The sequence below is a fragment of the Crassostrea angulata genome, chromosome 2, assembly GCF_025612915.1.
Source record: "Crassostrea angulata isolate pt1a10 chromosome 2, ASM2561291v2, whole genome shotgun sequence".
Taxonomy (NCBI): domain Eukaryota; kingdom Metazoa; phylum Mollusca; class Bivalvia; order Ostreida; family Ostreidae; genus Magallana; species Magallana angulata.
The window spans coordinates 21,645,678-21,659,574 of NC_069112.1; the positions used below are offsets into that span (position 1 = coordinate 21,645,678).

At 32.7% G+C, this 13,897-nt stretch overlaps 1 protein-coding gene and 1 pseudogene across 1 annotated transcript in view; one reads left to right on the forward strand and one right to left on the reverse strand.

Moving 5' to 3' along the window:
* The first annotated feature begins 1,209 nt into the window (after positions 1 to 1,209).
* LOC128172899 (uncharacterized) lies at positions 1,210 to 9,473 on the forward strand (annotated as a pseudogene).
* Positions 9,474 to 10,670: 1,197 nt separating this feature from the next.
* LOC128172549 (uncharacterized) overlaps positions 10,671 to 13,897 on the reverse strand; it is a 34,562-nt gene continuing 31,335 nt past the window's right edge. Inside the window, exon 4 of the mRNA XM_052838305.1 lies at positions 10,671 to 12,398. Within this exon, the coding sequence (XP_052694265.1) occupies positions 11,746 to 12,398 (653 nt within the window). The 3' untranslated portion in view covers positions 10,671 to 11,745. The remainder of the gene's footprint in view (positions 12,399 to 13,897) is intronic.

Sequence of the window (13,897 nt, forward strand, 5' to 3'; positions counted from 1 at the left end):
CTCTTAAAAAATCAGGACTATTATACACCCAATGACCACAAATGCAGCATACGGTTGCAAACGTTAACCAAGAATATATCTAACTAGAACTTTTTTTGTCTTCAACAAAAAGTAAGGGCTTTTCGACATCCCCTTTCCCTTTTTTGATCGTAAATGTCAGGTAAAATCGTATCTATTTTTATTTAAACATTCTTCACCGCCTTGGTATTATCAGTTGCCTATTAAAAATATAACCTTATAAATAATGCAATGTCAAAAAAGATAACTTCAGAACTTTAAAAGAAAATGTACTATTAGTTTCTAAAAGAATATTTCCAAAAATTCATAAAAAGTAAGTATTCATTTCTGAAATAGTAAACGTGGTATGCCTAGAGTATTAATGCCCTAAGTTCTTTGAGCAAAGCGAGATAACTCTTTCTAAATCAATTTTTCAACTTTAAAAAGTTGCAATATTCACACCCTTAAAACTCCTATAAGAAGTCAAAAAATGGCCTTACGGACCATAATTTTTAAATTGTACTCTTTACTCAAAACTAAAAACCGTAAAGATTTTTAAAATCGGATGAAAAATAAAAAAGATACAGCTAAAGGGTTGTGTTCAGCTTTAACCCCTCTAGATCCCTTATCTTTCAAAATGTTTATCCCAAAACATTTTCCAGTCTGCAAATTAGGTCCGTCACTATAATTATCAAATCTGAAAATATTTACTTGTTTGAGAAAACGTTGCACGCGTGAATTCAGTTTAACATTAACACACCCTTAGACGATTTTTTATCAACTTATAAAACAGGAAATACTCAATGGTTTTAAACGAAACTTTAAAGATATGATAATTATGATAGTTTTAACATTTTCCATTCCTCATTTTAAAAATTGGGTGGTTATTTCAATTTTTAGTTTTTTCATCCCCCCTTTTTTCATAGTTTGAAGTCTAATATCTCAAAAACAGCAAGAGATTGAAAAAAGTTGTCGCTTACAATTTTGTATATCAAACTATGAAGTATCTAAATCCTAAATTTCTTAGTCTATAATCAAAAAATAAAATAGATACAAAGGTCCTTTTAATATTTGGGGGTTTTTCTGCATGTGTAAACCGGAAGTATATAGACCGGACGTCCAAAAAGGGACATATTATTAAATCTATACTTAAACTATAATTGTAAAACCCATTTAACAGGTGGCGATTTTGAGACCAACACCATCCACATCATGGACACAGAATTAACGACGTATAGAGTACATTAGTGTTCTAAGTGTCCGGGGGACACAGAGTACTTTTGTGTATCGTGTCCATGTGATCTCTGTCCCCGATGTAGAGAGAACCATAATGAAGATCTCAAAACAATAGACCATGATGTTGTGACACACTGTGATAAATTTGACTACATCTAAAAAGAAGAGTATTGTGTCAGACATTCTAACATGCACTTTGAACCTTGTGAACTCTCCTCCTGTTTCTATTGTCCAAAAGATAAAGACCATATTACTGTAGATGATATATCAGCTTATAAAACAAAGCGACAACACAAAAGAACCATTCACACTATTAGAAGTGAAACTATTTTTTTACAGACCTGTTCTCCTGCAACGAGCCAAATCTGATTTGAAAACCTGTCTCAAAGGATATTCCCACTTTGAATTAGAGATGTTAACAAAGGCTCAGAAAATGAAGGCTATCATCGTCAAAGTAAAAACAGATTTTATGTTCAATGTGTTTTTTGACATTAATTTCAGACACAGGTGTTTAAACCAAAAGATAAAAATAAGCAGACATATCGTCAGCCTGCAGATATATGTTGACAGATATGAACAATCAGCAATCAATGCGCTACAATTCCTCTCTTCCATAACGACAGTCCTCCCCCAGATACATCTTACACTCCACGCTAGCCAGTTTTCCATGACTGAGTCACTTAACAAAGCGGATGTGATGGAGTCACTGAGTGCAATCCAAATCACAGAGACAGGAAACCGACGCGAAGGAAACGAGTGTATGCTGAAATTGATGTCTGATCCTGAGTTCCATCAAATTCTCACAGTGGCAGGTATTGATCGCTGTCTTCATATTTCCTTTTTGACAGCAGACCGAATCTGGGTAAGTGATAAAAACAATCTCATCTTGACAGATACAACAGGGGCTCCTCTACATCGTGTGGTTGATTCATTTAGTGATTTATATTATGGTAATGGATTACACACAATGAACAGTTAGAGTGAATTGCTTTATATAGATACGAGTTATAACATCAACAAACTGTCAAAGGATATGAAAACAGCCACCACATTTATAGAGACAACAGACTTTACATGGAGACCACGGTGTGTGTACTGATCCCCGTCCACTGGGGATCTTCTGGTCGCGATATGTAAAGAAAAACCAATGACAGGCAAGGTAATCCGGTACAACCAGAGCGGGCAACAGACAAAAATCACACAACAAGACAACACAGGACTGACACTGTATAGTAAACCTAACTATATAACAGAAAACAACAATGGGGATGTCGTGGTGTCTGATTCTAGTGCTGTAGTGGTAACAGAGCGTGGAGGAAGACATCGTTTCTCCTATAGAAGACATCCTTCAGGATTAGAACTAGAACCACGTGGAATATGTACTGACGCGCTGTCACACATCCTGGTGTGTGATGGTAGAACCCACATAGTACAGATGTTAGATAAGGACGGTCAGTTCCTGTCACATCTACTGGTAAGACCATCAGGGTTATTCTCACCACACAGCCTGAGTTATGATACCAACACTCACCGTCTCTGGGTTGGCTCAGGATCACAGTACAACAAGGTGTGTGTCTACAGGTATATCACCAGACAGGACACTCCGCCGGGTAAGTCTGATTAATTATTATCGTAAGTTAAATAATATTTAGTTACAAGTATTACATATGTATGATGTAATATAAAAAAATTGTCAATAAAATCTAAGTACATATTTGTTTGTTAACGTTTTTAATTATTTTTCTCCGTATGACATAAATGAGACAATGTTATTACAATACTCCCAAAATCCGCTCAACCACTCCGAAAACAGTTTTACTGCACTCCTGAAAGCAAACATTATGCATATCAGTTACGTCGAGTTCGAAATTAAAAAAAATATAATTAGTTGATATGCAAAAGTAAACTGCTTCGCGTATTCTGAACATGTTTGCGTTTTGTTTATGTAAATTCAGAGGAAGTTGATAGTATAGTTGATTTGGCAAATACAATTTGGCAAATACGACAAATGGTATCAATGGTATCAATGTAATGGTATCAATGTAAGCGTTAGTGTGCTTAAAACGTTCTGCAATTAATTAAAAAAAGAATATTTTGGAATTGTTCACAACATCAAAGTCCAAGCTCTAAGAATAACCGAAGTGTGTTATAATAGTGGTTTGAGTAAAATAGCTGTTGGGAAAAATACGCTTTGGAACAAAATGAAGAACCTTTTAAAAAAAACACTTTCAAAGATATATACTAACCACTGTTTGCACGCAACGTGTGTGACAGAATAAGATAGATCGGTATTTAAAACCTAACATATAGTGTATATATAAGGCCATTAGTCTGAAAGTAGTTAAAGAAAATTTAACTTATGTTGATGACAAAAAAGCTACACATCGCAATGTCGATTTCGGTGGTATGTATACTCTCTCGCATGATATTTATGCAGCGAAGTTTCCTCAATTATTCGATATCTATAAACATCTCAGAATTCAAATGATGTTCATTCAGATATAGAGAAAAATTCAAAGATTTTGCTTTTAAATCGTCTCATCTACCTTGTCAGATTTTCATACAGTGCCAAATATTAAAAGAATTACGGGGATTTTGCATTTAAAGTGTTAAAGGTATCCCGGATGATTACGTTGAAGATATTGTGCTAGACTAAGCTGTTCTAAGCGACTTCCGAACAAAAATAGATGTCAACATTTCCTATTATAAATCTTAATAAGAAATATGTTCATGTTCCTGTGAATTTTTACAAGTGAAACAAGACAATGTGTCAGTGATGATATTTTTAATATTTTCCCTCTCATCAATTTCAGTTATACTTCTTCTGAATAAGGATTTATGGATGTTGACATATTACGAATACCGATTTATGAAATCCTTTCGCATCGCAGGCATGTTAAGGCTTCCCGAATGATTTTAAGGAAGGAGTCTTCTTGTTATCAAACATACTTCTTATAATAAGAAATTCATGAAAATTTGACACAGTCAAACGGATCATATTACCAAATGATTCTACGAGTTTAATCAAATTTGATCTTTTTGTTTTCGCATTAAGGTCAGGTCAAGGTAACTACCTTTTTCCTCAACGTAAATGATGATAAAAATAATTGTAACTCTTTGTAGTTCTGTAGACATTTGTTTAATATTTGAAGATTCTTTTCCTCAATGAAATGATAGAGTATTAGAATGTCTATCAGCTTATATTACTAAATTGGAATAAATATTTGAACTAAAAGTGATATTGCTTAGCACGCATTTCCTCTAATTTTATTTAATTTTGAAGATGTTATAATTATTTTTTTATGTTTCTAATAATGAGATATCTCTGATTTTTACGTATAATGAAGAATTTATATAAAAATATAAATTGAAAGAAAAGCTAATATATTGACCATTTAATAAGAGAGAAATACTGATTTTAGTGATTTTTTTTCACACAAATGAATGTATAGAATAGCGCTTGAAAAAGCTTATAAAAATCTAATTTGATAGGCAAATTATGTTTTAAAAACATATTCTGAAAACCAAGTATCATATCAATAGTTCAAATTAGTTAAAAAATCCAATATTAATGTTATTGTTTTAAAAATGCTAAAACAGGCTCATTGATCACAGCAATTCTGAATTGCGAAACATCTGCTATTTTCCTACGCCAATATTCCGCCAAAAATATAGTCCTCGTTAGATTCTAAACATCAATTACTTTTTCTATGCCAATTTGTATAATAGTAAAAAAGTAAGAAAAATATACTATTTTAATTTCCTTTCATCTTGATTTAATGAAGAATTAATCAAATTTACGTTTGACAAGTCGAATACCAGAAAAGACGCCTTCCTTAAAGCGATGTGTATAAAGTCACTTGTCTGTACTTCATACGATATGACGTCATAATAAACTTTGACGTCACGATCTGCAATCGATAGTTCTCAGGGAATGTATCTTATCGTTAAAAGTGAATTATATCAAACCCGTAAAAAAACGCATGTTTCGTTTACATAGATGCTGCCGTTAATGCTAAACGTACAAAATACATTCATATTAAAACCAGTATCAAATAATCGGCAGTTTTCGTTTTAAGTAAAAGACTATTTATAACCTAATGGTTTGGGGACTCTCGCTGCTACGTGTAAACAATTAACTGAATTTAGAAATTTTAATGCACGTAAAAATTTTTAAAATGATTTTATATTGTTTCAGCAATATCTTTCATAAACGAAATATCTATTTCAATCCCAAACAAGAACTTAGAAGTATTTTTCTTATAGAAATATTTTTTTGGATTTTGGTGTTCGCTTACAAGACGAATCTCGTTAATGATTATTGGTGGTGTACAATGCCCTTGTCTAATTTTTACTTGTAATTACAAATGCATTCCAAAAACAATTCTAAATCTGCTGACAATTACTTATGCCTGAACGGTAACACTAAAGGAAACGATAGGGTTTACGTTAGATCAAGTGAAAAATAATTCATTATCTGTAGATTTGAAAACAGTTGTCTTATTATAAAGTTACTTGTATTAACTATAACCAGTAAACGAAGTAAATGGGGGCATGCATTTTCTTTAAACTTATCATGCGCATAATCTTTACATCACGGTGTATTAATTCTAAGATTTTTTGATTACAAAATCAACAGTATCCAAGGAATCTTTCTTCCAACCATAACCTTCCGACGACATCCAATTTATAAAGTCTAATTTTTGTATGCCTACCAGGTTCTTTTCAGTTTTAGGTTTCTGTGGCAACGCCACCGTGTTAATATTTTGCATGAGTACAGGTGATTTATTATGGTTTTATAAAGATGTTAAGCAGTAGGAATGCAAGCGGTTACATTGTATAGTAAGTAAACTTATCAATGTCATAAACTTACAACCAAGTGTCTCCAAAATATTGTTCACTTTCATATCCGAATTTTCCCACTACAAATATCATTATTCAAGGACAAATTCGAAAACTAGCAGGCTGCATAAAACCAAACACCGTGTTGTTGAATCGATTATTTTTTTCTGTTACTGTTGAGGATTACAATATTTCAAAAAGATTCCTAACTAAGACTTCCGTTCAGTCTAAATACTGAAACAAAAACCGGAGTGAAAAACGATACACAATTTACCAGACATGAGAAATTTAGAATAGTATTTCTACAACTCCAATAAAATCGGCGCACGCAAATACAAGAAAAAGAAATGTTATTGATGTGGCCTAAATAAAACCAAATAGTTAATTAGTTAATAACCTGTACGGATATGTGTATTATTAACAGATAATGGTTCTATATTGATAGATTATATATGTGATAGAAGAACATTGCTCAAACAATCATTATAAAATATTTTATGTTTGTAATCAATCTGTTCTATCTGACTGTTCATTTCTGATGTATGCAGATCTGAGTACAGCCACCGCTGATGTGATGGAGTCAACGAATGGAATCCCAACAACAGAGACAGGAAATCAACAGCAAGGAAACGAGTGTCTGCTGAAACTGATGTCTCCCCCCGAGTTACTTCACTCCCTCACAGTGACAGGTATTTCTTGTCCTGTTCACATTTCCCGTGTGACATCAGACCGGGTCTGGGTCAGTGATATAACATAAACATCATCTTGACAAACACAACAGGTGTCCCTCTACATCGGTTGAATGATTTTTGTGGTTCATATGGATTACACACAGTGAACAGTGAGAGTGAACTCATTTATATAGATCGGAACTATAATATCAACAAACTGTCAAAGGATATGAATACAACCACCACATTTTTAAAAAGAACAGACACTACATGGGAACCCCAATGTGTGTTCTGGTCCCCGCCGACTGGGGATCTACTGGTGGGGATGTACAGAAAGGAACCAGTCACAGGCAAGGTAACCCGGTACAACCAGAGTGGACAACTGACACAAACCATACAATATGACAACACAGGACTGGAAATGTATAGTGTACCTCAATATATAACAGAGAACAACAATGGGAATGTCGTGGTGTCTGATTCTGGTGCTATAGTGGTGACAGAGCGTGGAGGAAGACATCGTTTTACCTACACAGGACATCCGACAGGATCAGGACTAGATCCAAGGGGAATCTGTACTGACGCGCTGTCACACATCCTGGTGTGTGATTGTAGAACCAACACAGTACAGATTTTAGACAAGGACGGTCAGTTCCTGTCACATCTACTGAAAGAATCAGAGAATGTTGATCCATACAGCCTGTGTTATGATGTCAACTCTCATCGTCTCTGGGTTGGATCAGGATCATGGGACAACAACAAAGTGTGTGTCTACAGGTATATAGACATACAACAGACTATGGCAGGTAAGCTTGAGTCATTATCAATGATACCGTGTCAATTATTAGTTGATATGATACATGTAAGACATGTTTATCTGTGTGATTGTTTGTCAATATAAATAGTCCATTGTAACAGGGTTTGTTGTATCTATTTAGTCATTATGAATAATTCGTTTTTTAGAAATAGATAGCATTTATATACATTATTTCAGTACTTAAAGTACAATCACATGTCGCTGAAATTAGTTAATTAGAAAAAAAAATCATTCTAATTATTCAATTAAATAAATTTTGTGACGCAAGTAATTGTAATAGGTTATTTTGTTACATGTTAGTTGGCTTAATTCAATTAATCATGTTAAAATGATAAATGCTAAAGGAAGTGTCAATTTAACAAGTTTATTTTTTTCATTTTAGAGGTAGTTATTTTTATACATAATCTGTATGAATTTGATATATTAACAACTGATTAATGATTTGTAGATGCAAATACATTTCGTCCTGATCGGGATACCATGTCCAGCACAACACCTGCCTAAAAAGGGGAAATCTTGAATACTGACCGGTTGTAAATATTTCTGTACAAATCTAGTCTGTTCTAATAACCACACATGTCAATGTTTGTCTTTTTTTCCAACATCTAGAGCTGAAACGACCTGTATATGATTAAAATGGACTGCACTACTGACAACTCTTAATTTCTCACTGTAAACACCAAACGATTGTTGCATCAGTTTGGTGTTGATCATTAAGGTACCTCACTACACCTACATTTAGACTTTTTAAGACACTACGTCACAAGATTGCGATTTAAATGTTTTGTTGAACTGTTTATATCGTTCAATTGCGTTGTATATCGTCGTAGCTCAGTGGATAGAGTATGTGGCTTCCGAACCGCAGATCAGTAGTTCAAATCCACCTGGAACTATTGTTCATGTTTACTGAATTAAATTTTTGAAAATGTAATTTTTCATAGGAAAAATTGCACATTTTTGCCTATTAGACTTATATGTATATACTTCTTATCCATTATGAAATCTATCATAATCAAGTATTTTTCTACTGATTTGAGAAAATATTTCGCGGTGTAGTGAGCCACCTTAATGTAAAATGTTTTAATATGTCCGTCATCCTTGAACATGTGTACCTATATTTTATAATTGATGCTTCACTTCTGACGGTTTACCAATAAATAAAGGCCTTATACATGTATATACACCTCGTGGTTTTGATGGAGCATGCTAAAAAGAATGAATTGAATATGATTATTCATGAAGCGACTGATATAAGGAAAACATGAATATGCATCATCAAAAGAATGTGTGTTCTGTGCACATGAGCTCTACAGCTATCAATTATTGTTTTCTTATCATTTATTCTTAGTATGTTTTTCAATCTGTTGACATTATGTACTGAATTTTACATCAATGTCTTTTGAAATCTCTTAGAACCATTTTAACAAGAGCTTGGACTTTGGGTAGATGTGTCAAACATCAAGGTGACGTAGACCTGTCTATTTCATTGCTAGCCACTCAGCCATGGCTCTTTGAAATCAACAAAATTTGTCTGGCTTTTGAGCTAAAACTACGCAATCGATGCATATTTCGTTTGAAACTGCGTCATTTTTAACTTGTTTTGATGCAAAGAATAGATAGCTTTACCCTACAGAAAGTCCAAGGTTTTGTTAAAATGTTTCTATGAACCCAGGTAGAATTCGGTGGTGGCATAGAGATGTCCCTTGAGGTGTGGATAATGTGTGACGATTTCTGTTTTCAATTTTAATATGCACGTAAGAAATCTTGTATGTTGATTAAACATCTTATTTAATAACCCAGATATGTATTTTTCAGTTGGGAGCGAAAAGATAGTAAATCCCCCTTTATAATGTTCTTTAGATTAAATTTTACCTCAAAACTGTATTTCGCATTGTTGATAATTTTTTGTAGGAGGGTTTATTGAGTATCATTTTATGTACGATTTAAAAACAAATAACTGTCTTGATGATATGGGGGAAGGGGGAGGGGGGGGCTTGAAATTTAAATCTAACTATTTCATACATGGTGTTTCACTGATAACAAGTTAAAAGCTGGTGTTAGCATTTAGTTCATAGTTGAAAAAATTTAAGAAATAAACAACGTTATTTAGTGAACATGGCGTTATGAATAGCAATTGCTCTGTTGGCATATTCTTAAAATATATTAAAATATGCCAGCAGAGCTGTTGCTATTCATAACGCCATGTTCACTAAAAAATCGTTGTTTATTACTTATATTTGCATTTTACCACCCGCAAATACATGTACCCTGTATAAACCTATACCTTCACATTTAGTTATTGCATCAAAAATAAACATTCAGACTGTAATGTATCTTTTTAATTCACCTAGATTTGTTAATAGAATCAATCTTATGTTATAACAATAATTTCTTTAAAATGTTATTATAAGACATGTTTTAATTGAATACATCAATTTTATGGAGTTGGAGAAAATCACATGATGTATCGTATAGTGGTTTTTAAAATCTATAACGTCATGGAAAAGTATATGGTGTCACGCCTTTATAACGTCATAGTATACAGAGAGAACAATTGCGATTATAGAAAAAAAATTGCAGTTTCTCCGCATGGACTTACAGTGGAAAAGAAGAATGGACATACAAATATTAGGTTTTTACGCACATATCGGCCACTAAATAATATTTACCTAACTCATAGAGACCGATTTCAATGAAAATTTTTAAGACCTCGCGTTAGCAAATCTTTTCTTTATAAATTAATAATAAGATTTGGTTATACTTGTTATTAGAAAACTTAGTTTTTGAATATCTGACAGAAAGTTTGAAATATTTGGATGTAAAATGTAGGCGGGAAACGGGAGTTAGTGTTCGCAGTTCTTAGCAAATGTGTGGATGGTCTCTGCCATTAATGATGTAGCCATGCATGAAAAAGTATTGTGAAAAATTGTGCATTTTTCTATTGTACCTCTGTCTTTATCTGTTAGCTAAAAGGAGTAGATATATTATTGAATCAGTTTCTGATAAGGTTAAATCTATTACATATATTAGTAAGAGACTTAAGAACCATGACTTCTTACAAATTTACTTAGCTACATTTGTACTACAATGTTGATTAAATGTTATTTTGGCATTTTGGAGTATAAATATAGGAGTTTTGTGTTTTCTATTCCCGAGCCTTGAGGAAGGGATAGAAAACATACAACGGGTTGGATAAAAATCATATACCATTGCAAATCATGAGAGATTCTTTTCATCACGTTTTCCACATATTTTGTTAAAGCTCAATTTTTTCTGTAAATATTATAAATGTGAGCCGCACAACACATTTACTGAGAGAGGTCAACAACCTCACGCACGGAAAAAAAGTTCTTTCAAGAGTAACACCCAAGTATTGAATTTTCATACAATTTATGAAAAAAATAAAACAGAAAAAATTGCTTCACATCTATAACTCTATATATTTTTAACTGAACTATTCTGTTACTTTTTTATTATACGTCAATCATCCCCTAAAGCTACGTAATGTTTATTTATGACCTCAAGTGGCGTACAAACACAGTGTAATATCAAAAATTTATCCCATGAGTGATATCCATCGTATATTGAGAAAAACATGTGATAAATATAATTATATACAAATTAATAAATAGTGCAGAGTTTTAAGACTAGAAGTGAACAAAAATATCTCTTTAAAAGCAGAGGAACAAACCTTTTTTGAGATTGTTCAAATATGATTTTGCTTAAGTAAATCATATTACTTGCTTTCATTTATTGATTGATCTCTTTTGTTGCATTTCTTTTACAGTTCCTTTTAATAACTTTAATAGTTAAATTAAAATTTAAAAAAAATAGAATCAATCATAATTGCTTTTGGACTTTTAATAAGTGAAAAAAAACAGCATTATGTATAAGCACTCCTCAACTATATCATCTAATCAATTTCATCATCATCATCATTGACATCTGATCAATTACATCATCATCATCATTATTGACATCTGATCAATAAGATCATCATCATCACTGACATCTGATCATCACTATTGACATATTGAAATATTGATTACAAACTTTAAGAATTGGTTTAGCAAGGTTAAAAACCAACAAGAGTACAATATTCATCTGTCCATTTAAACATTCACACAGGAATTTTTTTTTTATCATCAACATTAAACTAGTGAAAAATAAGTGGTGAAATCATTACTCATAAATGTCACTCCAACTCCAATGATTCCTTTCAAACATCATTTTACTCAGTTTACTGTGTTTTTCATACAGGTATTCATTTCGTACAACTCTTTCACGTTTTCTGCTTTTCAGCCTTGAACAATCTGAAGTTCCAACATTTCCAAATGACATCCTCTTTTCATAAATATCAACCTTGTCCCTCATCTGAGAGAAGAACTCTGCTTTATATGTGACTTTCATGTCTTTAGTCAAGCCAGAGCAGAAGTATTTATAGTTGACAATGAGCCATGAAACTAAGATGGCTGCCATGTTAATCCTTCTTGGTGTCTCCTCAGATGTTTCTGTTGTTTCAAATAAAGGAATCATTGAACTTTCCAAGAGAACATCATGCTCACAATCATAAAACATAACAAGCATATTAAGTCCTCCAACTGCAACACATGGTGTTAAGAAACTACTCCATTCCGGATGAGTTTGTCTCTGTAGGAAAGAAAACACAATTGTCTCTGCAATTACCTGTCCATTCTTCGACAAAGTCTCTGTTGCTGCCTTTGTTTCAGCTGATTTTCCACCAGAGTTTCCCGTCTTTTCTTCATTGACACTCTCGAGGATGATATCATTGTTCATAAGGATGTCTATGTCTCCATGCCAGACCTGTGTGTTACCTGAATGGATAGGACATGGTTTAAAATTAGCAACAAAATTAGACTTAGACAATGAAAAAAATAATGGTTTTCTTGGGCACCGCTGCATCAGGCCAAATACTGCAATGTTAATTTACTTTATTGCCATTTTGAAAAAAGGAAAACCTCAAGTTTTTAAACAAGTAAAAATATGAAAATTTGTTACTAGTTGCAAATCTTGCAAATAAAGAATTCAAAGAAAAATACATGTACCTGCCTGCCACATTGTATTTTAAAACTTTTGACCCAAGAAACAAAGAATTAATCATTTTGGCCTAAATTTCAATCATTAAAACTTCTCAAGTTTGAAAGTATTATTTATAGCTTTTCAAAACAAATATTAAGTGATTGAATGACATAAAGGATCAAAGCTATTAGAATCAAAATCGCCATAAGTTCAACAGTTTAACTTTGTTGTTCATACATTGTATGTATATATTTTGGTCTCATGGTTGTTCCTTAAAAAACATTTTTGGGGGAATTTCTTAGTTGCATGGGTCCAAAAAATCAAATGTTCATCAAAGTAAGTAAAGAATCACATTGGTCATGTTGGTGAAGCCTTTTTCTAAAAATCAAAATATTGATGAAAGTGAGCGCAATATGATTTTTAAAAAACTGATGTTACAATGGATTTGCCCATTTAGCCCTTGTTGTCAACAACCCAATCAATTATTTAAGACTGAACAAATTCAAAACAAATTCTAAATTACTGTGTTCATGAGAAAGATTATTTACCATAACGGATTGTCTACCAGTATTACCATGATTACAAAACTGTGTCTTGTCAAATTTAAGATGGAGCAAAACTGTTTACAACTGTTGAAGGCCACAAAGAAAAAAATGGGGTGAAAATAAATTTGTATACAGTATTGAATACTGTAGAAATATAGGGGAATATATGTTTTATTTTTGCTCTGTTTATCCTCGTTGTAAGCCAACAAATTTAAGAGTGGGCAAACTCCTATGTCTGAGACTATTTTTCTTTACTAACAACTTTGTCTGGGTGAATTCAAGACGCAGCGAAACAATTTGCAAGTGAAAATATGCGAAAATACCATGGAGCAAAAATAACCCTGTATACAGTATTGATTAGACAAAAGTAATAAGAACTAGAGCAAAGCTCGTTGCAAAGCAACGAGTGGGTCTTCCGTTAATGTCAAGAGTAAAGCTTCATGTTCCTGCAGGAAGCAGACTGTTTAAATCAATAACAAGAGCAACTTAAACTAAAACATTAAAAAAAATCGAATAATTCTTGGTACGACTTAACAAAATACGAATGATACTTTGTACGAATTTACAAAAACCTTAACCATTCTAAGAACGACTTAACAAAAAAAATTCCGAAGGTATCAAAGTACTTAACAAAAATCGAATTATTTTTGGCACGAGTTATTTAACTTTGAACTTTACGCTATTTTTCCAAAAACGCAGAATCAAAATTTCCGAAAAATCAATTTTTAAACCACGATATCTGTTATGCA